Source organism: Styela clava, chromosome 14 (assembly GCF_964204865.1).
Source record: "Styela clava chromosome 14, kaStyClav1.hap1.2, whole genome shotgun sequence".
Lineage (NCBI taxonomy): Eukaryota > Metazoa > Chordata > Ascidiacea > Stolidobranchia > Styelidae > Styela > Styela clava.
The window spans coordinates 3,711,249-3,733,216 of record NC_135263.1 but is presented as its reverse complement, the minus strand read 5'-3'; the positions used below and the strand labels follow the sequence as shown (position 1 = coordinate 3,733,216).

The 21,968-nt window shown below is 38.1% G+C and overlaps 1 protein-coding gene and 8 non-coding genes across 9 annotated transcripts; 8 read left to right on the top strand and 1 right to left on the bottom strand.

The window, feature by feature from the left end:
• Positions 1 to 1,968: 1,968 nt before the first annotated feature.
• LOC120341621 (major facilitator superfamily domain-containing protein 6-like) lies at positions 1,969 to 19,587 on the bottom strand. The gene is made up of 9 exons (XM_039410162.2): positions 19,398 to 19,587; positions 12,315 to 12,581; positions 7,336 to 8,064; positions 6,721 to 6,884; positions 5,723 to 5,855; positions 4,676 to 4,791; positions 4,003 to 4,183; positions 3,333 to 3,515; positions 1,969 to 2,706 (listed from the first exon to the last, which is right to left on the bottom strand). Exons 1-9 carry the CDS (start codon positions 19,507 to 19,509, stop codon positions 2,654 to 2,656), a joined length of 1,938 nt encoding a protein of 645 aa, XP_039266096.2. The 5' UTR covers positions 19,510 to 19,587; the 3' UTR covers positions 1,969 to 2,653.
• On the top strand, positions 13,750 to 13,839 carry Trnai-uau (transfer RNA isoleucine (anticodon UAU)). The gene is given in 2 exon segments: positions 13,750 to 13,787; positions 13,804 to 13,839. It is a non-coding gene; the product is annotated as a tRNA-Ile (tRNA).
• Trnai-uau (transfer RNA isoleucine (anticodon UAU)) lies at positions 14,273 to 14,362 on the top strand. The gene is given in 2 exon segments: positions 14,273 to 14,310; positions 14,327 to 14,362. It is a non-coding gene; the product is annotated as a tRNA-Ile (tRNA).
• On the top strand, positions 14,796 to 14,885 carry Trnai-uau (transfer RNA isoleucine (anticodon UAU)). Its single transcript is given in 2 exon segments — positions 14,796 to 14,833; positions 14,850 to 14,885. It is a non-coding gene; the product is annotated as a tRNA-Ile (tRNA).
• Trnai-uau (transfer RNA isoleucine (anticodon UAU)) lies at positions 15,319 to 15,408 on the top strand. Its single transcript is given in 2 exon segments — positions 15,319 to 15,356; positions 15,373 to 15,408. It is a non-coding gene; the product is annotated as a tRNA-Ile (tRNA).
• On the top strand, positions 15,842 to 15,931 carry Trnai-uau (transfer RNA isoleucine (anticodon UAU)). The gene is given in 2 exon segments: positions 15,842 to 15,879; positions 15,896 to 15,931. It is a non-coding gene; the product is annotated as a tRNA-Ile (tRNA).
• On the top strand, positions 16,365 to 16,454 carry Trnai-uau (transfer RNA isoleucine (anticodon UAU)). Its single transcript is given in 2 exon segments — positions 16,365 to 16,402; positions 16,419 to 16,454. It is a non-coding gene; the product is annotated as a tRNA-Ile (tRNA).
• On the top strand, positions 16,936 to 17,025 carry Trnai-uau (transfer RNA isoleucine (anticodon UAU)). The gene is given in 2 exon segments: positions 16,936 to 16,973; positions 16,990 to 17,025. It is a non-coding gene; the product is annotated as a tRNA-Ile (tRNA).
• Trnai-uau (transfer RNA isoleucine (anticodon UAU)) lies at positions 17,815 to 17,904 on the top strand. The gene is given in 2 exon segments: positions 17,815 to 17,852; positions 17,869 to 17,904. It is a non-coding gene; the product is annotated as a tRNA-Ile (tRNA).
• Positions 19,588 to 21,968: the final 2,381 nt, after the last annotated feature.

Below are 21,968 nucleotides of genomic sequence, written 5' to 3'. Positions count from 1 at the left end.
AAAAATGCGTAAACACACAACGCATTTTTTTCTGCTGACCAATACACAATTTTCTGATTTGCTACATAAAGATGAGAAAATTAGTTTGTGAGCCATCCTATGGTTTAGAGATTCAGTTTTGAGTATGATTCACTTATACTCAAGAATATTTGACTACCGCTAAAATTAGCTGCTCAACAAGCAGCCACCGCCTGCGAAACAGTTCTGATTAGCATTCCGATAGCACTTTGGTCGATTTTACATTGGAAACAATACATTGGAAAATCCTCTGCACATTGGCAGAGCACAAAAAGATCACTCTAAACAAGGCTCTGTACAAATAAGTAGGTATAAGGTTATATATCAACTCTTCAAGTAAGCTACCATTTGTGGTGAAATTAAATATGGATTTGTCCATATACGAAAATATTTTTGGTTAATGAAAAATAAATTATAAAACAACAATTTCAAAACGTAACCCATATAAAATATACGATTAGCAAATGATTATCTCGATTCCTATCTTGATTAATTTTTGCCTAGAAAGAAAATAGCAAAATCTTTTCCCGTCAGTCAAAGTCGGGAAGACAATGTACCGAAATTATAAAAAAAATTGACACTTCTTTGTTTCGGCCTTTGTGTCCATATATTTGAGCATTGCTCTGTCGTTTTCTGAGATGAAATATAAATGATATTATGACGCCACAATCAATCTTATGAAAGCCTATGTGACGACACTGTAGGACGAGTCTCATAAAAGGAGTGGCATGTCGTTTCTGCATGCTTGCTTGTTTATAGACTTGCCCGGGGTAACCATGTACGCGACATTTACTCCATAATAAACTTTTCGCAGTTAATATAGTGAGCGATTGCCTTAAATGCGATTAAATAAATGCTTACATATGTAGGCTTACCATATATCAGAAGCAAAAAACATGGACAATGCAGACTTGGCAAGTCAACCCTGGTTCGATTTCGAGCCTTAGTAATAGTTTAACATTTTTCATACCATTGTGATTGTGATACGGGCAACAAAACTGACTGCGGATCTTATCAAAAAAATTCGTTATTGGTCTTTGCTTCAAGTAATGTAAATCTGACTTCAACTCATTAGAGAACTTACACTTTGTTTTTGGCATTTTCACGATTCAACAACAGTATATGTGTGTGTTAAATTAACGTATGGGTCATCCTGTTTATCATAATATGACATAACAATTTCTCTCCGTCTACCTGAACTAGTGAAGTGAGTCATGCTGCAATACCGGGACATTTACATCAACCGATCAGGACGACGGAACAAATTTTTATTATTATTGTCTGAGTTTTCTAACTGACCTACCGTCAGTACGCAACGCAAAGCCCCTATATTTAGCTTGATGGAAGTGCTGGGTCCCATCTATGCATACCTACGATGTTGGAACGCAATAAATTTAGGTATTTTAATGAACGGTTAGTAGTGACTAGGGCTGAGTATATCGAATCGAATACTAACAGTTCAGGCCAGAATTTCAGATGGCCGCCATCTTTTCTTTTTTTTATCCGCGCAAAGGTCGAGGTGATTCCCTCATTGTTTTATTTTAGTCATATTTTTACAACGCAATTCTGACGTATGAATCCCTTCTCCTGATTGCGAACTGTTTTGGTGATAAATTACGTGTTTTCAGTATAATTTAGGTGTCTGGAGAATCCATTACATTTTTTATTAAGCCACACTCCAGAATATGATTACCCAAGCGTGCAACGTCTGCGGCGCTAACAATAGTAAGCCAAGTTAAATTTCACCATTCCGTTGTTTCCAGTACCCTGTCGGGGATTTCCTAGGTACGGTAGATGACGTTTTGAGGCAGTGTGGCTTAATCACAAATATTTACATGTCTTCCAAGTATTCGAAATTCGATTTGATTCTGATAACGCCCAATCTTAGTAGTGACACACCACTTATACATCGTAATTATAAATACAGAACAGAGAACGTTCACTTTTAAGTAATTTATTGATATTCATTATAGGTAGGTCAATCATAAATAGAAAATTCATTATAACGTGAAAATGAGTTCACAATGATCACACGCACAGTAATAATTAGTAGATTTGCCTTCATAGCATTTAATCAGCCAGTAAAGGATTATTATCAAGAAAAACGGAATAACGTGCACAACAGTGGTTTCTAACCATGAAATCCGCGTCACCCTCTAGGCCTAGGGTTCGCCAGTACGGTCCGGGCCAAGAGTTCCGCACGTTACAGAGTTCCAATCATGGTGCGGACCAGTGGTCGGCAAACTGCGGCCCCCGGGCCAGTTGCGGCTGGCATACAAAATTTTATGGACCTCGAGCGACTTATCTTTTGATGCGTATTATTATTATCTACGCACGGATATATGTCGTAACAATGGCTGTTGTGCGACGTTTGTTTCGTAATAATTAGCCACACGTGCCTTCCGTTAGTTGTAATTAACACAGAAAAAGAAGTGGCAGGTGCGTCATAATCTGGAGCTTAATGTAGCGATTGTTTATAGGCAGCAGTTATCGTGGCTCGTACGCTACTGGAAATGTCATAATTCGGCCCAGTAGTACATAAGGTTTGCCGACCACTTGTGTTAACAGAGGATGGATACATAGTTTTCCCCAAATACATAGGTATATAAGTTAACGTTCATCTTTAAAGCTACATTCATGCAAGTGTATTATCATCGTTCGCCTCTTCAAACTCCAACGATTCTTTTTCTGGAATAAAAGATATTTTGATGGTTGAGTTTAAAACTATATCCTTTATTTTATGAAATATTCTTGATGTTTAAGTGAAAAAGAGATGAAAGGGGGAGATTCCGCTATTTTGAATTCGCTGGGTAGCTGATACTAGCCATCATCACGTCAGCGATCGTCTACAATACTTTTTTTTTGCACAACGCTTTTTGCTACGAACAAGGCTCTCTACAAGCGGCCAATGATACTTAATGATATGTAAGGACCTACTATTATTTGGAAGGACCAGCTCGCTACATTCTGGGTGAAGAGGGGGTATGGGATTCATTCTCCAACGCAACCACAATTAGAACTAACCGCTAGGTTGATTGCAGTAGCAATGAATGATGATGTCGTTTTTGGAAACGTATTTTTCATTTTGATTTAAGACAGTGGAAGTGTCTTTTTGCGAAAAGAATTTATTGTTTTTCCCTTGCTTGAGAAAGTTATTGGGCCACAGAATTTTTGTGCAACAAAAGTGAGCCGGAAAGAAAAAAGGTTGGAAGCCAAAGCACTAGTCCGTTGCGAGCCGCAACGCCCACTCTGTGTATTATTAATTGGGTCGGATTCCTTTTTAAAAAAATTGGCAAAAAATTCACAACACATACCTTCGTTCAAACCTTTATCTTCTATATCTGTGACATCACTATTTCCTTTGTTACGTGTGAAGAATGAGAAAATTCCAAACAATACAGAAGCACACATGCTCATTGTGCCAAATAATATAAACAATTTATCTCCTCCAATGACTTGAAATAAAACTCCGCCCAGTAGAGCACCAGCACTATAACCTGTGATAAAAGGTGGGAGTTTCCTATTTGATCACACAAAGCATAGGGCAATGTCTCCCTCTCCCGGGTGGAATTTTTTTTTTTTTTTATCATACTAACTACAATACATAGCATTAAAGATTGAACAAGGAAAGTAGTATTACGCGTATAGGAAGTGAGGAATAAAGATTCAGAGAGGAATTCAGGAAAAAAGCTGACGAACCCTTGGACCAGGGGGGTTGCCAGAAGAGTAGGGGGTAGAAAAGCCCTATTTGAAATGTAAAAGTAAAGCATTTTTATTGTTTCATACATTGCATCGCCCAATTTTCGGTGCTCCAGAAGTATGCGCACCAAGATGTCGCATAACCTGAATCCTAACCGGTACACACATACTATTTTCAGGCTGTGCGCCATCTTGGTGCGCATACTTCTGGAGGTCCCAATTTCAATAAGGGGAAGAACAAAAATGTTTACCAGCAAATGTAAGAAAAAGGTGGGAATTACTCACCAACTCCCCAAAGCATAGCTTGGGTGATGCCCATCGTTGAAACTTCTAGTCCACGCGGAGATATTTTAGCCGTGTAGGAACAGATTACAACCCACGTCAGTCCCCAGGTAATACAACGAGACGATTCTACCAAAATCAGTTGCCATGGCTCGGTTACTATACCGCAGAAGATCATCCGGAGCTGAAAGAACCATTGGTATATGTATATAATTTTTAAAACAGTGAGAGAAATTTACAAGACCTCGAAGTCGAAGAAAATCTATAATAAATTCGGTATGCGATGATTCAGGTTCCGGTCGTTTAAATAAAAATTAACTCCTTACACAGAGAGGTGGTCCGGAATATCAAAGCTAGGAGGGGTTGACTGAAATTCCTGATTTCCAAGTTATAACGTAACAGTTAGCTGGTCCGGAAATTTTCTATGTATAATACAAAGAAATGCGGTATATTTTCCATCATATAGTTATTCCCCACGAGATTCGAACCTGCGAAACCACGCAGGGTGACAGGCGTAATCCTAACTCGTAGCACGATGTGCCGGACGTACTTAGATACTATTTTTCCGAGGAATTGGAATCTCCATATTAATTTCTTTATCTGATATAAAGTCGGTTTTATGATCATCCGATTGACCATCTTTACAAGGAATTAAAATAACTATCGGAAGACTTACTGACAGGACTATATTTCCAAAGCATATCAACGGAGCATGACCAAACCTCTTGATTAGAGAACCAGCCGCCAAGCAGAATGGAATATCAAGCAGCGCACCGATAAATGTTGAAGCACCTGAATTAGAAATGTGTGTTAATAAAAGCGAGCGATGCTCAAATATATGGACACGAAAGCCAAAGGAAAGCAGTGGTTTATCTTAGTTTTTCGTAATTTCACATTTTGAATGTTGATAACCGGCGTTTAAAGTTTCAAATTTCAGAAAAAATTATTCATAATTCTGGGCTGATAAGTTAGGTTTGCCTTGGCTAAATCAGGGATGTGCAACAGGCCGCCTAGTATGGCCCTTGTCAACACTCAGAATTTCCCTCATCAAGCATAAAATCCTAATCCGATAGTTTAAAAAGGCGCGCACATGGGTGAAAATACGATGCAAAAACTCAAAATGTCAAGAACTGTTGAAAAAATAAAATTTCGAATTCGTTGTGTGCATGGGAAACTAGTTATTTTGTGTGGCCCAGCTAGATGTCTGAGATTGGTTATATAGCCCTAGGCTACTCAACTATTTTTACCGAAGATCCGAATACAAAACCGCAAAGTTATTTGGGTCAGGTCTTTTCAGAAATTATATTTCGGCATCCTTAACACGCAATTCCTCGGCCGACTAATGATTATTAGATAATCAAGATTGTTTGTTATGGCGATATAGTTCTTTTCATAGATACTTTTAAATCTATAAAAGTGATTTTATAAAAGGAAACTTCAAAAGTGGAGCTAATGATCTAAAATAAAGAATTATGCGCGGTCCGAATCGAATACCCGAAAGGTCCGGATTCGGACCGCCAGTTGAGTAGCCCTGATATAGCCCACCGACCAAAATGTTAGACAACCCTGGGCTAAAGCTTTTACGATAACACTTGTAGTTTAATCTGAGCTGGAGCGGGAGTCGGAAATTTCTATCAATCGGATGCCGGAGTCATTTTTAAATATCTCCGAGTTTGGATTCGGATGTACAATTTCGTCGACTCCTGATCACGAAATTACTTACCTAATATAGAACTCGGGGCGTTGAGTTTAACTTCAGCTAGCCAAAATAAATACACTTCTTGCGCCGCCATGTTGGCACCATAGAACAAAATTAAGCTGAAAAAGGCGATTGCTTTTCCTCGTTTGATGACCTCCTGCAAAACAGTAACAGATTAACTTATGCTCTCAGTAAAATCTATTGAATTTTAAAAAAGAAATACTTTTATGCCTTAAATTCTTTAACAGAAGTTTGGACAGGCCTCTCGCCAAATTCATAAGTCTGGTAACATCGGGTGAATATTACTTCTATACCGTATGCAAGAATGTGTAATTTTATGTATAATGCAATTTCTGTTTTATTTCCCGCGTTTAGTCTCACCAGCGTTTATTAAGATTGAATCAAATTCCTAGTGGATATTTAAATTCTTTTTCTGCTTATTTGGCTTTAAGCTGAGAATAAAAATAGATACCAAATTTGTATTACCCATAGACGTAAATGACTTAACTAATTTCAATACTCAAATAAGTCATAATTTTGCATGAGGTCTTACATAAACTCACCCAGAACAAGGCTCTGAACATATAACCCGATTTTTTCTTCTACTTGCTATACAATCAGAACAATTAATCATCCCACTAACCCAGAGTTTCCGAACAGAGGAAAAATTATTTTCAAGAGAGGAATTTTTTAATGTTTCACCGGTTGGGAACCACTGTACTATGCGATTGCACCCATTAAAAGGGAACTCGCTTTTACTACGAAACATAATAGGTACTCATGAAGTATGCGCACCAAGATGGCGGATATCGGAACGTAGTATGTGTACCAGGTTAGGGTTAGGCCATAAATTGATTTCAATGTTCCTTATTTTAGTCATATTACGAGTTCGGGGACTAGCCAAGTGACTCCCGTAATATTTGTACCTAAAATTATGGCCTAACCCTAACCTGGTACACGTACTACGTTCCGGGGTCCACGATCTTGGTACGCATACTTCGGGATTACCATATAATATGCACCTTGATATCTTTCAATCGAACTTTGGATTTTTTCTTTGCCATCTTAATTGGCAGTTTTGCTGCAACGATGGCAGCACATCCCCAACAAATTAAAACACCAGCAAACATTGACAAAAACGGTCGGTTCGAGCTTCCAGCAATTCCAATTTCATCTTGAGATCTGTCTAGAAAAGAGAGTGATGATTAGTATATTGCCAAACTTTGTGTTCAATGGCGTAATCTCTTAAATTTATATTCGATTGGCCGAGTTTAAACTAATAATGAAATGGGGGGGAAATACCATTTTTAGTTGTGTAATGTTTTATCGGTTGAGTAGCCAAAGTTCCCATGTCTCGAACAAGCTAAAAATACATTAATATACAAGATACCCATTCATTGGTTTATCCCAACTAAACATGAATACATAAAGTATCGTGCAAATGTACAAGGTGAATAAAAAAAACTTGGCATTAATCTTTTTAAGCAGTGACCTGCAGAAATTTTTGGGACAATTTTAATGAATCCCAGGCGAAGACTGACAATGCTACCAGACTTGCGTTATTAACTTTTAGGTTCAAATGTGGGTAAATTGTAGAAATACAGAATACAATATTGAAAAATCAAATTCAGCCATACCTTTGAGGTAACCAACGATTAGAGCCGCTGAGCCGAACCCAATTGAAGCCCATAAGCGTTGTTGGCCAAATCGATGTCGTTTGTCAGGTCCCAGAGCTCCTAGTACACTGGATTCAATAACTGGATAACTTCCAATACTTGCGAAAGAAGATACAAAAACGAGTGTAATGAGAAGCCAGAAGGTGACACCATATTCATCGACATCGCTGAGAACAATTTCGTTACATGTCGTCTGCTGTTCGAAGTTGCTGATTGTGACGTCATAGTCCACGCACAACAGTCTCGGCTCGACAGTGCCGTAAACAACAGCCGGACTGAGTAAGTCAGTGTACAGTTTATCAGTCTGTTGAGAAGTCAGAAGTAATGTAGGAGACGTGAAATTTGTTATCGGGGTTTCTAATTTACAATTGGAAAACGATTCTGTAACGTCACTTTCGGGAAAATTAATGTTTACAATATTGTCCGAGGAATTGAGAACGACAGCACCAACTTTGCTAACGGGAATTGTATAATAGTATGGATCTGCAGTTTTGTTAGGAAGAGAGGGAGAATAAAACATGGATGTATTTGATGGAGTTATGGCTGTGCATGATAAGGATCCGATATCAACTGGGTCGGTTTGACAGTGGAATTCATTAGTTCTGGGATCCTTTAAAATGCAGACGTCTTCATCGTCTGACGATCTACATGATATTTTCCAGCAGAAAGATTCATTTCCATCGTAGATTTCTGTAATAGGGTAAGTAGGCTGTTGAAATTTTCATAACTAGGATGCCGGAGCCCCGCCCGGTAGACTTAACCGATTCTGGGCAGTTATTGCACATCTAAAATGGTATCGTCGAATTGACTGGCGATTGCTTCACGTTGTACTAGACCAGGGTTGTTCAACCCATGGCCCGCGGGCCGCATGTGGCCCGCCGAAGGTTTTCGAGTGGTCCGCGCGGTATTATTCGATGTCTCTCACAAATCTGAGCCACTATTGAAACCTCTAATAAAAAAAATAGTTATTCCTCGTCGTTCAAACGCGCGATAAGCACCACCGCTGTCGGAATTCTCTTTGCGGGCGTTATTTCTTTTAAATTCTCTTTGCGGGCGTTATTGCCTGAGAGGGATATTTGAATTCATTCATGGATGAACCATGTCAAATCCCCCGCGAGATCACTAATTTCTAACATTCATATGAAAAATTCGCTTCGCATTTTTACATCGTCCATCGCACCTAATCTTGACAAAATCAGTGCATACTTCACATTAGAATTTCTATGTGTTATAAAAACTTTTGACTTTACTGTATATTCGTTTTTTCATTGTTCTTATAATTTCCAGGCTTCTGTAAATTAAGTTCCAGGCTTCTGTTTGTTTTTTCATTAACCTGTAGTTGGTGTAGTGGAAACTAGAACATAACTACCATGACAAGTGGCCCGCAAAATCATTCCTAAACTAAGGGTAGACCTTCCGCCAAAAAGGTTGGACAACCCATTACTAGACTAATTGTTATTATTCCGAATAGGGCTACTGGTTGTTGCCTATGTCTGCTGACTCATCAGAGCACTTTGCGGATTCGTTTAAGTCCTCGGCCTCGATGTTGGCAAACACCGGGCTAGGCAAATGACTAGAAACAGACTACAAATGCCCCAAAATGGTAATAGGGATAAATTTTTCATTCGCATACAAAGAGATGTGCCGGTGTATATAGATGTTTACTCGACTATTGACGCAAAATAATTTTTCCTATACGATGTCATTGTAAACTTTACGTTGCTTTATAAATGACAACTTTCTTACATGTTTCAAAACAATGTTGTCGCAAAATAATGAAATATGGCATTTAAAAATCAGCGACAAATCATTTTAACCTAGTCTATTTTGGCTTTGTTGGGGTGTGTTTGAGTGCTTTCACAAAAATAAAGCTCTCGCGAAGAGAAAAGCTAAGCTTGAAAGTTAAATTATTTGACACTCTACAAATTTTCCGAAATAGAAACGAAAACTCACAAGTGAAACCGCTAAGGTGATTCAAACTCGAGTGTTTGCAAACACTCGAATGGAAACAGTGATTGAGCAACCGACCATTTCTTTTTGATTTTTTCTCGTTACGAAAGCAAACAAGGAAGTCAATGCTCGAGGACACATCTAATGAATCATCAATTTTTTCGATTGACGTGTTAGAATTTCACTAACTATGTAAACTATAAAAAGTTTATCATAAATGCAGCTATTGACAAAGTGTTTTTTATGCGACGCAATTCGCACCTTCACCTCGAGAAAAGCTTTGAACAAGCGGGAGGAACAAATGTAATTGGGGGTCCAAAATGTCTCTGGTTAAGCATTGTGTACTCAATTTATTTCGCCCGATGCATCGCGATAAAACTCGGAAATTTTCAATGTAATATCGGTACGTAGTAAACTTGAACATGTTAGAACAGTGGCGCAGTCGGTTAGCGCGCCGTACCTCTATGACCTTTACAGAGTGATGCGGAGGTTGTAAGTTCGAGCCTCACCTGCAGCTCATTTTACCCTTTCAACTGTCGACCAATATGAAAAATTTACTTGGGACTAAAAACTAGTTGTTGCATTTGCGTTTTAGAATGAAAGTATCACAGAGAAATAGGGGACTAGGAAAGATATCAACCTACCTTATTTTGCGGGGCATAAAGCTTCCTTTAAATCCTATTTTTTTTTCAAAAAAATCGCTCGTGCGCCTTATAAACCGGTGTGCCTAATGTGTGGATCACGCAGTGCTTTATTGTCTATGCTCAAATCCAGAACCGTACTATTGTTTCATAAACAAATCGCCGCCTTCCTCTTAAAAACCATTGCGTTCAACAACCCAATACGTACACATACGCATGCATATACCTCAATCTAACCAATTTATGAGCAGTGTCGCTTATAATCCGATGCGAATCGTGGTAAAATACAGTAATATTTATACCATGTTTGCTTGGATCCCGAAATAAAACAGAGAACCTTTCTAAATACCAAATAATTGTTTCGTGAATAGAATTTCGTGAATAGAAGCACTCATTTTTGTAAGTGTTAAAATGTTGCCGTCCGATTTGATTGCGCAATTTTTTTAATAAAGGTAATGAGCTTTTTTTGGTTTTATTTACTGTTTTATTTTACATATCTAGTACGGTGATCTATAGATACATTCGAATTCCCTCTAGATTTGGATTGTTCAAAACAAGCATTACAGTTATCATCATTTGATTTCATTAAGCGTAGTAAGTCGATAAATATGTGTTTTGCAATATGTCAGAGATTTCTTTAATTTGCTGAACGGTAGGTCGTTGTTTATTGGTTACGTACTGAGGTGTGCTTGTTTGCTTTAGAGTGACGCATAGCAATGCAAGCATTTAGATGCTTGTAGTGACAGGTTGCTTCAAAGTTTTAATGTTTATCGACAAACACACAGGTTAACAGGTTGATTCCATGTGTAACAAAAAGCCGCAAAAAACAAACATGCTTTGTTCAGAAATCACACTTACCGATTTCGAAATTCACTAGCGATCAAACGAAATTTGGTTTTTATTTGATTTTCCCAACCGTTTAACTGCTCATAAGAAGAGCCGCAAGCCGAAAGAGTTGATATCATAATTATTCTCTACGAATCATTTGATTAGGAATTCTTACATCCATTCAAATCGTTATATATCCTACTGTACTCGATGAACTTTCGGTATAAAAATTCAGAAAAAGTGTGCCTTGGTGTAATTGTCAAAAATATGAGAATGTAAACGTAACCGAATGTCAACCTTTGTACTTTTTACCTCCATAAACGAAAACATATGTTTTACGTGTCCTTATCATTTATGCTACGTTATTGTGGTTTGTTACATGTATGCTCGTCCATAACTCCCGACATGAAAGAGAATTAGACAAAAATTAGTTACTATTGAAACTTTCATAGCTCTTGCTCTTCAGGGGCATGCCTTTCGTGCGTTGCACCCACAGCACCTCATATCAAGTGAAATGAAATGTACTCCTTACATATATGCGTTGCGTTTCACAAAAATCAAGAATGATAAAACATAAGAGGCGAGGCCGGCCTGAGCCATCGCATCTTGTGCGGCCGCAGTGCGCGCCGCATTAATTTTATGTGTTAAATATTAAATTTAATATTATAAATATAGGCCAGCGAGTTTATTCTATATAGGCAAGACTTGTGAAGCAAAGTCACTTCAATCGTGATTCTGCACTGTGGTAAAAGGTAATAAAATACGAAGACGAATAATTGCTTATTACAAAATTAAATTAAATGTACTCCTCACATATATATATGCGTTTCACAAAAATTAAGAATGATAAGAGGCAAGGCGGCCTTGAGCCATCGCATCATGTGCGGCTGCAGTGCGTCCCGCGTTAATTTTGTGTCAAATTATCAAATTTAATATTATAAATATGAGCCTGCGTGTTTATTATATATTACTCAAAACTTGTAAAGCATAGTTACCGGTACTTCAATCGTGATTTTTTACTTTGATAAAAGGTAATAAACGCGAAGACGAATAATTGGACATTATAAAATCTTAATATTCAGCTATTATTCACATTTTTACGGAGACTGAACCATGCAGAATCCGTTTAGCATAGGGCCCTACATTAGTTAAGACCGACCATGATACGAGGTGGAAAAACCGACGACAATTTAAAGCATGGCTGCTCTGTGAAAGGTAGCAAGATTTTTTGTAAGTTCCCAAATGAACCATGTTGCCCACGGTATTAATTCTGGATCGGCGGTTGTTGCATAGTGATAAGCGGTAGAAACACGCTTGCCCTCGCAGGTTTGAATACCGTAGTGGGCAAAAGCATTGCTGGAGTTCTCACCACCGCTGGTTATTGACGGCTTTCATTCGCCATCAAGTTTGTGCATCTTCAGCCGGAGGAACCGCGCAGTTCGCAATATCTTTGAGCCGTCATATGGGCTTTCCACCACCATGATAAATATAAAAATCCTATATCTTTTAAATTCAACTTACCTTCTTGAGATAATGACACGTTCCATCCACTAACAATTAAATCCTCTTGTGGAACGAAGTACATCGAGAACAACGTTCCGCCTCCACCAAGTAGTAGTACAATAAGAACAAGCTTTGGGCGTCTGGTTTTGTCTGTTAAGGCCCCGAGCAAAGGTGGTAAAAGGATCGAAACAATTCGTTCCAGTGTCCATATTATTCCTGTCTGCTTTGTCGACATTCCTAGGTGCTTCATATATACTGATCGGTAGAGCAATGCACACGATTCGCCTGAAAATGAAAGATATAAACTAGTTATTGGAAATCGCTAATTTTCGAAATGAATTAAATATCCTGATTTTGTGTTTTCGGTTGCTCGGAATAATTGAAAATTGCGGTTACGGTATTTTTGTGAGAGCTAAGAACAGATGCGATGGTTGTGAGTTGAAGTTTTGCTCGGAGCAGTTTATTCAAAGCAGATATGATTTTTCCTTTTCAGACTACACGGAATCAAACGGTCGCATATGAGCAATTAAGTCGTTGTCAGCGCCATATCGAACAATGCAAATATCATCTGCTTTCAGCTGCACCATGGATTAGCCCCCTCTTTCACGAAAACTATAAGCTCCTCATATGTGGATTTGAAACTCTCATTGGGCCAAGTTCACTCGGTCATTACTATTTAGCTTCTGTGAGCCTTTAGTCCGGGGTGGTCCAAACACAGGCCCGCGGGCCACATGTGGCCCGCCGCTTCATTATCTGTGGCCCGCGTCACATTCGGAAAGTAATCAAAAAATTGCATTTTGTGTTGTTTCGTCATAAAATTAATCAGAAAAATCTTTTGACATATTGTCGTCACTAATGTCACTGAATTAAATAGTGTTATGGCTAGCTGAGGCAACTAGCGAAGTTGAATAATCTGCTTGTCAGTCTAAATTGTTATCTGGTTTTTTAACTTTTTGGTCGGGAATATATGTTAACAATAGGCATCAGAGAAAACTAAAAATCAAACGAGGCTTCTATTAGCCTAGAATGGCTATGCCTGATAACTATATGTGTTTGCACAATAAACGTGTTTGTTTTGTATTGCACTGTTTACCTATTCTTGGCTTTATTGTGGCCCGCGAACAATGCAAAAATAATTTTGTGGCCTGCGGAGCCGACAACCTTGGACCACCCTGATTTAGTTCTTACTGCGATGAAGTACAATCGGGCATAATTGGGGTAAAATTATAGCCTAACCCTAACCTAGTACACATACTACTTTCCGGTATTCGCCATCTTGGTGCACATACTTCAGGAGCGCCCAATTACTCAGTGATACGGAATGCTCGAGTCCAACATCTTAAATTAGTATCCTACGAAACTTGATATTTGTTTTGTATATTTGAGCGCTTCCATTCACAAAATCGATAACATTTACATTCAAAGAAAAGATGTGACAAATGCAGCGTCGTCGGCTCCAGTGGCGCAATCGGTTAGCGCGCCGTACTTATATGACAGATACGGAGTGATGCGGAGGTTGTGAGTTCGAGCCTCATCTGGAGCAATTTTCCTACTATTAACTAAGTAATTCTGGAAGTTTATTTGATGAAACATTGTATACTTGACTTCAGCTAAACGATTATGCCGTCAACGTCAGAGATTGCGTGTTTGATTCCCGGTGTATTCGATAATTCAATAGCTTATACCTAACGCAATCAAATTAATATATCAATTAAATTTTTGATTTTTAATCTGGCGGGAAAGATTTTCTCAACCATTCGAGCTTTGTCGTTTTTTCGCATACTTTTGAAACAATTAGCAGTGTAACAAGTTCATGAAGTTTATTTTATCATCGTCTACTAAGCGCATTCACCATGACCCAAATTCCAATGTTTACTTTCTGTGAAAAATTTGTTTTGGAGATTTGAGTACTCTACTTTAAAATGAATCGATGTTATTCAGATTAAAAATAAGACGTGACAAGTGCAGCGTCGTCGGCTCCAGTGGCGCAATCGGTTAGCGCGCCGTACTTATATGACAGATACGGAGTGATGCGGAGGTTGTGAGTTCGAGCCTCACCTGGAGCAATTTTCCTACTATTAACTAAGTAATTCTGGAAGTTTATTTGATGAAACATTGTATACTTGACTTCAGCTAAACGATTATGCCGTCAACGTCAGAGATTGCGTGTTTGATTCCCGGTGTATTCGATAATTCAATAGCTTATAACTAACGCAATCAAATTAATACATCAATTAAATTTTTGATTTTTAATCTGGCGGGAAAGATTTTCTCAACCATTCGAGCTTTGTCGTTTTTTCGCATACTTTTGAAACAATTAGCAGTGTAACAAGTTCATGAAGTTTATTTTATCATCGTCTACTAAGCGCATTCACCATGACCCAAATTCCAATGTTTACTTTCTGTGAAAAATTTGTTTTGGAGATTTGAGTACTCTACTTTAAAATGAATCGATGTTATTCAGATTAAAAATAAGACGTGACAAGTGCAGCGTCGTCGGCTCCAGTGGCGCAATCGGTTAGCGCGCCGTACTTATATGACAGATACGGAGTGATGCGGAGGTTGTGAGTTCGAGCCTCACCTGGAGCAATTTTCCTACTATTAACTAAGTAATTCTGGAAGTTTATTTGATGAAACATTGTATACTTGACTTCAGCTAAACGATTATGCCGTCAACGTCAGAGATTGCGTGTTTGATTCCCGGTGTATTCGATAATTCAATAGCTTATAACTAACGCAATCAAATTAATACATCAATTAAATTTTTGATTTTTAATCTGGCGGGAAAGATTTTCTCAACCATTCGAGCTTTGTCGTTTTTTCGCATACTTTTGAAACAATTAGCAGTGTAACAAGTTCATGAAGTTTATTTTATCATCGTCTACTAAGCGCATTCACCATGACCCAAATTCCAATGTTTACTTTCTGTGAAAAATTTGTTTTGGAGATTTGAGTACTCTACTTTAAAATGAATCGATGTTATTCAGATTAAAAATAAGACGTGACAAGTGCAGCGTCGTCGGCTCCAGTGGCGCAATCGGTTAGCGCGCCGTACTTATATGACAGATACGGAGTGATGCGGAGGTTGTGAGTTCGAGCCTCACCTGGAGCAATTTTCCTACTATTAACTAAGTAATTCTGGAAGTTTATTTGATGAAACATTGTATACTTGACTTCAGCTAAACGATTATGCCGTCAACGTCAGAGATTGCGTGTTTGATTCCCGGTGTATTCGATAATTCAATAGCTTATACCTAACGCAATCAAATTAATATATCAATTAAATTTTTGATTTTTAATCTGGCGGGAAAGATTTTCTCAACCATTCGAGCTTTGTCGTTTTTTCGCATACTTTTGAAACAATTAGCAGTGTAACAAGTTCATGGAGTTTATTTTATCATCGTCTACTAAGCGCATTCACCATGACCCAAATTCCAATGTTTACTTTCTGTGAAAAATTTGTTTTGGAGATTTGAGTACTCTACTTTAAAATGAATCGATGTTATTCAGATTAAAAATAAGACGTGACAAGTGCAGCGTCGTCGGCTCCAGTGGCGCAATCGGTTAGCGCGCCGTACTTATATGACAGATACGGAGTGATGCGGAGGTTGTGAGTTCGAGCCTCACCTGGAGCAATTTTCCTACTATTAACTAAGTAATTCTGGAAGTTTATTTGATGAAACATTGTATACTTGACTTCAGCTAAACGATTATGCCGTCAACGTCAGAGATTGCGTGTTTGATTCCCGGTGTATTCGATAATTCAATAGCTTATAACTAACGCAATCAAATTAATACATCAATTAAATTTTTGATTTTTAATCTGGCGGGAAAGATTTTCTCAACCATTCGAGCTTTGTCGTTTTTTCGCATACTTTTGAAACAATTAGCAGTGTAACAAGTTCATGAAGTTTATTTTATCATCGTCTACTAAGCGCATTCACCATGACCCAAATTCCAATGTTTACTTTCTGTGAAAAATTTGTTTTGGAGATTTGAGTACTCTACTTTAAAATGAATCGATGTTATTCAGATTAAAAATAAGACGTGACAAGTGCAGCGTCGTCGGCTCCAGTGGCGCAATCGGTTAGCGCGCCGTACTTATATGACAGATACGGAGTGATGCGGAGGTTGTGAGTTCGAGCCTCACCTGGAGCAATTTTCTTACTATTAACTAAGTAATTCTGGAAGTTTATTTGATGAAACATTGTATACTTGACTTCAGCTAAACGATTATGCCGTCAACGTCAGAGATTGCGTGTTTGATTCCCGGTGTATTCGATAATTCAATAGCTTATAACTAACGCAATCAAATTTATACATCAATTAAATTTTTGATTTTTAATCTGGCGGGAAAGATTTTCTCAACCATTCGAGCTTTGTCGTTTTTCGCATACAACAAGTTCATGAAGTTTATTTTATCATCGTCTACTAAGCGCATTCACCATGACCCAAATTCCAATATTTACTTTCTGTGAAAAATTTGTTTTGGAGATTTGAGTACTCTACTTTAAAATGAATCGATGTTATTCAGATTAAAAATAAGACATGACCATCGCCGCGACGGCGGCTCCAGTGGCGCAATCGGTTAGCGCGCCGTACTTTTTTTTTTTAAGACGTGACAAGTGTAGCGTCGTCGGCTCCAGTGGCGCAATCGGTTAGCGCGCCGTACTTATATGACAGCTACGGAGTGATGCGGAGGTTGTGAGTTCGAGCCTCACCTGGAGCAAATTTTGCAAAACACATATTAACCTAAGTTGCTCAATGTTAGAATGAGATTTAATGTTTGAATCCTCGTTTATTTGATCAATCAATTGGTCACCTGGCGTCTACGAGTACGCTCAAGTACTTCTTAAACTTGTCCATTTTCAGAGAGATAGAGAACACAATATCAAAATATTTGTTTTCAATCCGATCGGCCATTATTTCTCAACAACTTGGAATTTGTCGATTTCTGTTTCATTTGTTTTGGAGATTTGAGCGCTTCCGTTGTGAAAAATAAGTGTCAACCATACAGGCAAGCCCCAGTGGCGCAATCGGTTAGCAGGCTTACTTATATGACAGCTACGGAGTGATGCGGAGGTTGTGAGTTCGGGCCTCACCTGGAGCAAATTTCTTACCCTGAACACGATTATGCCGCCAAATTTAGAGACTTCGTGTTTGATTCCCAGTTGATTCGATAATCTAATGAAGTTTATATAATGCGCTCAAATTATCATCTTTGTTTGAATAGAATACATTGATATTATTTTCCATTTTCAATCTGATCGGGCAGTTTTTCTCCGACATTCGGGCTTTTTCGTTTACTTTTGAAATTATAAGTAATATGCATTGTAACAAGCTTATGGAGTTTAATACATCATCGTCTACTCAGCGCATTATTCAGGACCCAAATTCCAATGTTTACTATACTACTTTGAAAAATAAATATTTGTTTTGGAGATTTGAGTACTCCCACTTTAAAATGAATCGAGTTATTCAGATTCAAAGTAAAGATGTAACAAGTGTAGCGTCGTCGGCTCCAGTGGCGCAATCGGTTAGCGCGCCGTACTTATATGACAGATACGGAGTGATGCGGAGGTTGTGAGTTCGAGCCTCACCTGGAGCAATTTTTCAGAACAAACTATGCCCCCGAGTTGCACAATTTTATCTGGGCGATTACGTATTTTGATCTAAGTTGATTTGTGTTCAAATGATTGTTGAGCAATTTCCCAATACGCTTTATTTTATAACTTGCCTAAGGCTTTTTTCGTAAACTTCACTTTAATGAAATATTTGATTTCCAGTTAAATCGACCATTGTTAGAGATATCCCCAGGGCAGGTAATTGCCAGCCCCAGTTTAGCTAAAATTAGCTCAGGGAATTAAATTTAGTTTTGGCACTAGGCATATTGTTTTCCACCTTTGCTTTATAACACTGTAAATATCGTTCTTGAAATGTTACTTTTTACGGCACACTTACATGGCCCGCCAGTCTAGATGGGCAACATTTTTGGCCCCTGGTTCAAAAACCTTGCCCACTCCCGAGCTAGAGCCTCACCTGGAGCAACCTTAGTGAATCAAAATCAGATTGTTATTAACCACCGAAGATTAACCATCTTCACTGTATTTGCTATTTCATTTGAAAAAAGATTTATTCAAGTCCATAAACGTAAGAATTTGTTGTTTATAGACGTATGCGCGCCGGCTTTCCAGGGGTATGTTTACCAAATTATAGGTAACTCATTTTGTTCGCCAAGTTCATCAAGTTGTGTAAAGAGACTGAAACATATGGGCAGCAGGTATATCCACTTGGCTATGACAGACAGTCCTCGACTCGTAATAGAACTAAAGTAGGGAAAATCGGAATAAATTATGGCCTAACGTAACCTGGTACACATACTACGGGAGTACCTGGACGCCAATCTTCTTATCAAAAGTCTTTAATTCTTGGTTGGGCAATTATCTAGTTGTATGATGGCCAAGTGGTTATATTGAGCGTTGGTTTTTACTGTAATGGCAACATCGCCAAGTTTTTTTTCAAATTTCAATACCTCACTCTGTGCGTAAAAATTGGGTAGAAAATGCCAAGCATGACGGAATATGTTTACAAGTCAGTGTTTCACTCACTCGTTCGCGGTGAAAGCGTGGAATGGCGGTAAAAACTCGGGATATCTCGTAAAAAGCCCCGCTAAAAGATCACCGCCGTCAACGTTCAAAACAAGAAAGTTAGTAATTTTCCAGTTAGGGTAGGAATGTAGATTGCGCTTGGAATTTTTGAATCATTTCCAACCCTAACTGAATAAATACTAATTTTATGTTTAAAACGTGGCAGGGTATTTCTTTAAATCTCACATTTTTGCATTAGAGGCTGTAAAAAGGTGCCCCCGTAGTATTCGTACCAAGATGGCGCACAACCTGAACATAGTAGGTGTATCAGGTTAGGTTTAGCAGGTTGTGCGCCATCTTGGTACGAATACTACGGGAGCGCAGTACACAACATCCAACAAAACTGGGTTCAGACCTCCAAACCCAATGTCAAATAGTCTCAGTTGTCTTTAAAATATATACCGGTAACTCTCATAAATGTTACTGCGATAATTACATCCATGCAGTTACATACCTGCCATAAAGAACAGATAAATAAGCTTCAGCGGTATATGACTTCGATTTATGTGAACTTTGCATATTTTTCTGTTCGTTTCTTCTTTCTTTATAGAAATGGAGTCCTCCATTTTTCCAATTTCTTTCACAATTCAAACTAAAGGTTAAGTAATGTTAACATATTATTCTACAATACGTCTGCCAGAGGAGCAAAATTCTGGTGTAAGTGAATATAAGGTGAAAAATATAAGAAAAAGAGGAAGCAGTGCAATGCGCATACTTCCGCCGAGGGTCACGAGCTGTCACGTACGCATTATGCTGTATGCAACGGCGTCTTCTGTCAAATTCATGCCAGATCCACTCATTTTAAGAATAAAATAAAACCTATAATATTACAACACATGTTCGTTTGAAATGCTATTTACTTTAAAACCCCAATAAGAAATCGAGAAAAATTTGAATCACTACCTATGCTTCGACAACATATGCGGATTTACTATTGGTAAAATGGACAGGTCGCGTCATGATTTATGCCGCTACAGATGTTGCAACCCTATACGCAAGAAGATACATTGGTAAACGTTTTTTGCCTTTTCTAAAAACCCTATACCAGTGTTTTCAATCTTTTTGTCGACCGGAACAACCAATATTCAGAGGCTCGAGGTATCCCTGTGCAATTGATTACATATATATATCATGAAATATATATTATTAAAAGATGTGAAAATACCACGTGACACAGAACATCTGGAGGTCTTTCGCAGAACACTGATGAAGCACACAAACTATATAATTGTATTTGTGTACTTAAACAACGTACATATACATATTCATACAGGGTGTCCATAAAGTCTTAAATTTTTTTTAAATTGCAAAAGGAATTAAGCGACACCATATATATATTGTTTTGGCCCTCACAGATGTATTAAATGAAGTAAAAATACTTAAACATTTACTGATTAAAAAACAACCCTTCATGGACGTCTTGTATATATATAAAATAATTCACATTCTCGGATTTTCATGTAAATTGCGGAATCGCTAAACTGCATCGACTGGACCCTACCGTTCCAATTTACCCTGGTTGAAGACAACTGCTCTATACTGATTGCTATTGAGATCAGACAGAAATAACTCAGGCCTTGTAGAACACTTCTTATCAAACTCAACATACCTATCAAAGTCGCATCTCTCGGTGCAAAGCGAGTGATCGACCTTCGCGGTAAACAATACTACACGACGATTGAGCTATACTATAACCAGAACTCGTAAAATCCAATGCAATTTCACCTCCAAATCAAACAACTTTCTCGCTTGCCTAACCAGCATTATAGTCAAAATAAAAAAGAAAATATTATTCCAAAGAGTTTGCAACGTAGATATAGCAAGCCGTTTTGTCATACAAGGCAAAAGATGACTTTTACATATGTATGACAGTTAACTTTATGCTCATGCTTACATATACATTACATATTCAGTGTGCTGGCGTGAGGTTGGCAAATATTTTTTACGACGCGTCAGCGGCATTTTATGCTTACTCAAATAGAGATGATTTTGGAAGCAATGAATCAGCATATGCAAGGTAATATTTATGGTTTTTGTAACTCATTCGGATACAGCACAAGACCGCTCGTCTTATATGAGAGTGAGGGACTGAGTAGTTGGCCACGTTGGGAATGATAGAATTGCAAAAATGCGACAGTTTTTTTACCGTTGAGCTTTTCCCAACAGGATAGACTTGAACTGCTTCAAATTTCGCGCCAGCAGATATTATTTGCTAATTTTATTGGGAGCTATTTGCAATAAGTTGCCGAAACTTCATAAATTATTTGATATGCCTGGAACATCTAGTCAGGTTAGGCAATATCCAGTAAATAACAATTACGGGCGAAATAGGAGAAATTGCCGATTTTGTTTCAGCTTCTGACTAGACGCCGGTATTTTTAATATCAAACCTATATCTTTGGCAAGAATCATTCCGTGTTTGAAAAATAACCAGTTTCGACTTCATGGAGTCGGTAAACTGTGGGCAGGTTCATTCTGGTATTTTGTTTTAATTTTATGCATCGACTCCCAAACAATTATTCTGTGGGTCGTTGGTAGTCCATAAACCCTTGGTTCAAAACGCCTGGACTGGGTCGTTAAAACAATACGACACAATATTGCGCAAGCGAAAGATATCGAATGAAGAATAAACACGAAAGGAAATGTGCTGCTCAAATATTCATTGGTGAATGAGATCTATTGAAAATCGCTGAAATGATAGCCAAAATGATCACTCAAACAACGTAGATCTTTAACAATACTTAATATTGAATTACGCGAGATTGTAAGAACCGCAATTGGCCGACTTTTCTCCCTATTCAACTCGAAGCGACGAAATGATCGCCTACTTAACCTACTTGCGAACTTTGCTCTGGTGTTTATTCAGCGAAACCTTTAACTGAAGTACTGTTGGAGCAGACGTTTGACAGTTTTGCCTACGTTTATATTAAATAAAAATAGAATATAAGTTCGTTATAAAAAGTAACAAATCGCAAGAATTGAGGTTAGGCTGTGAGACAGGTTACGAGTTCTGGCAGTAGGCAAT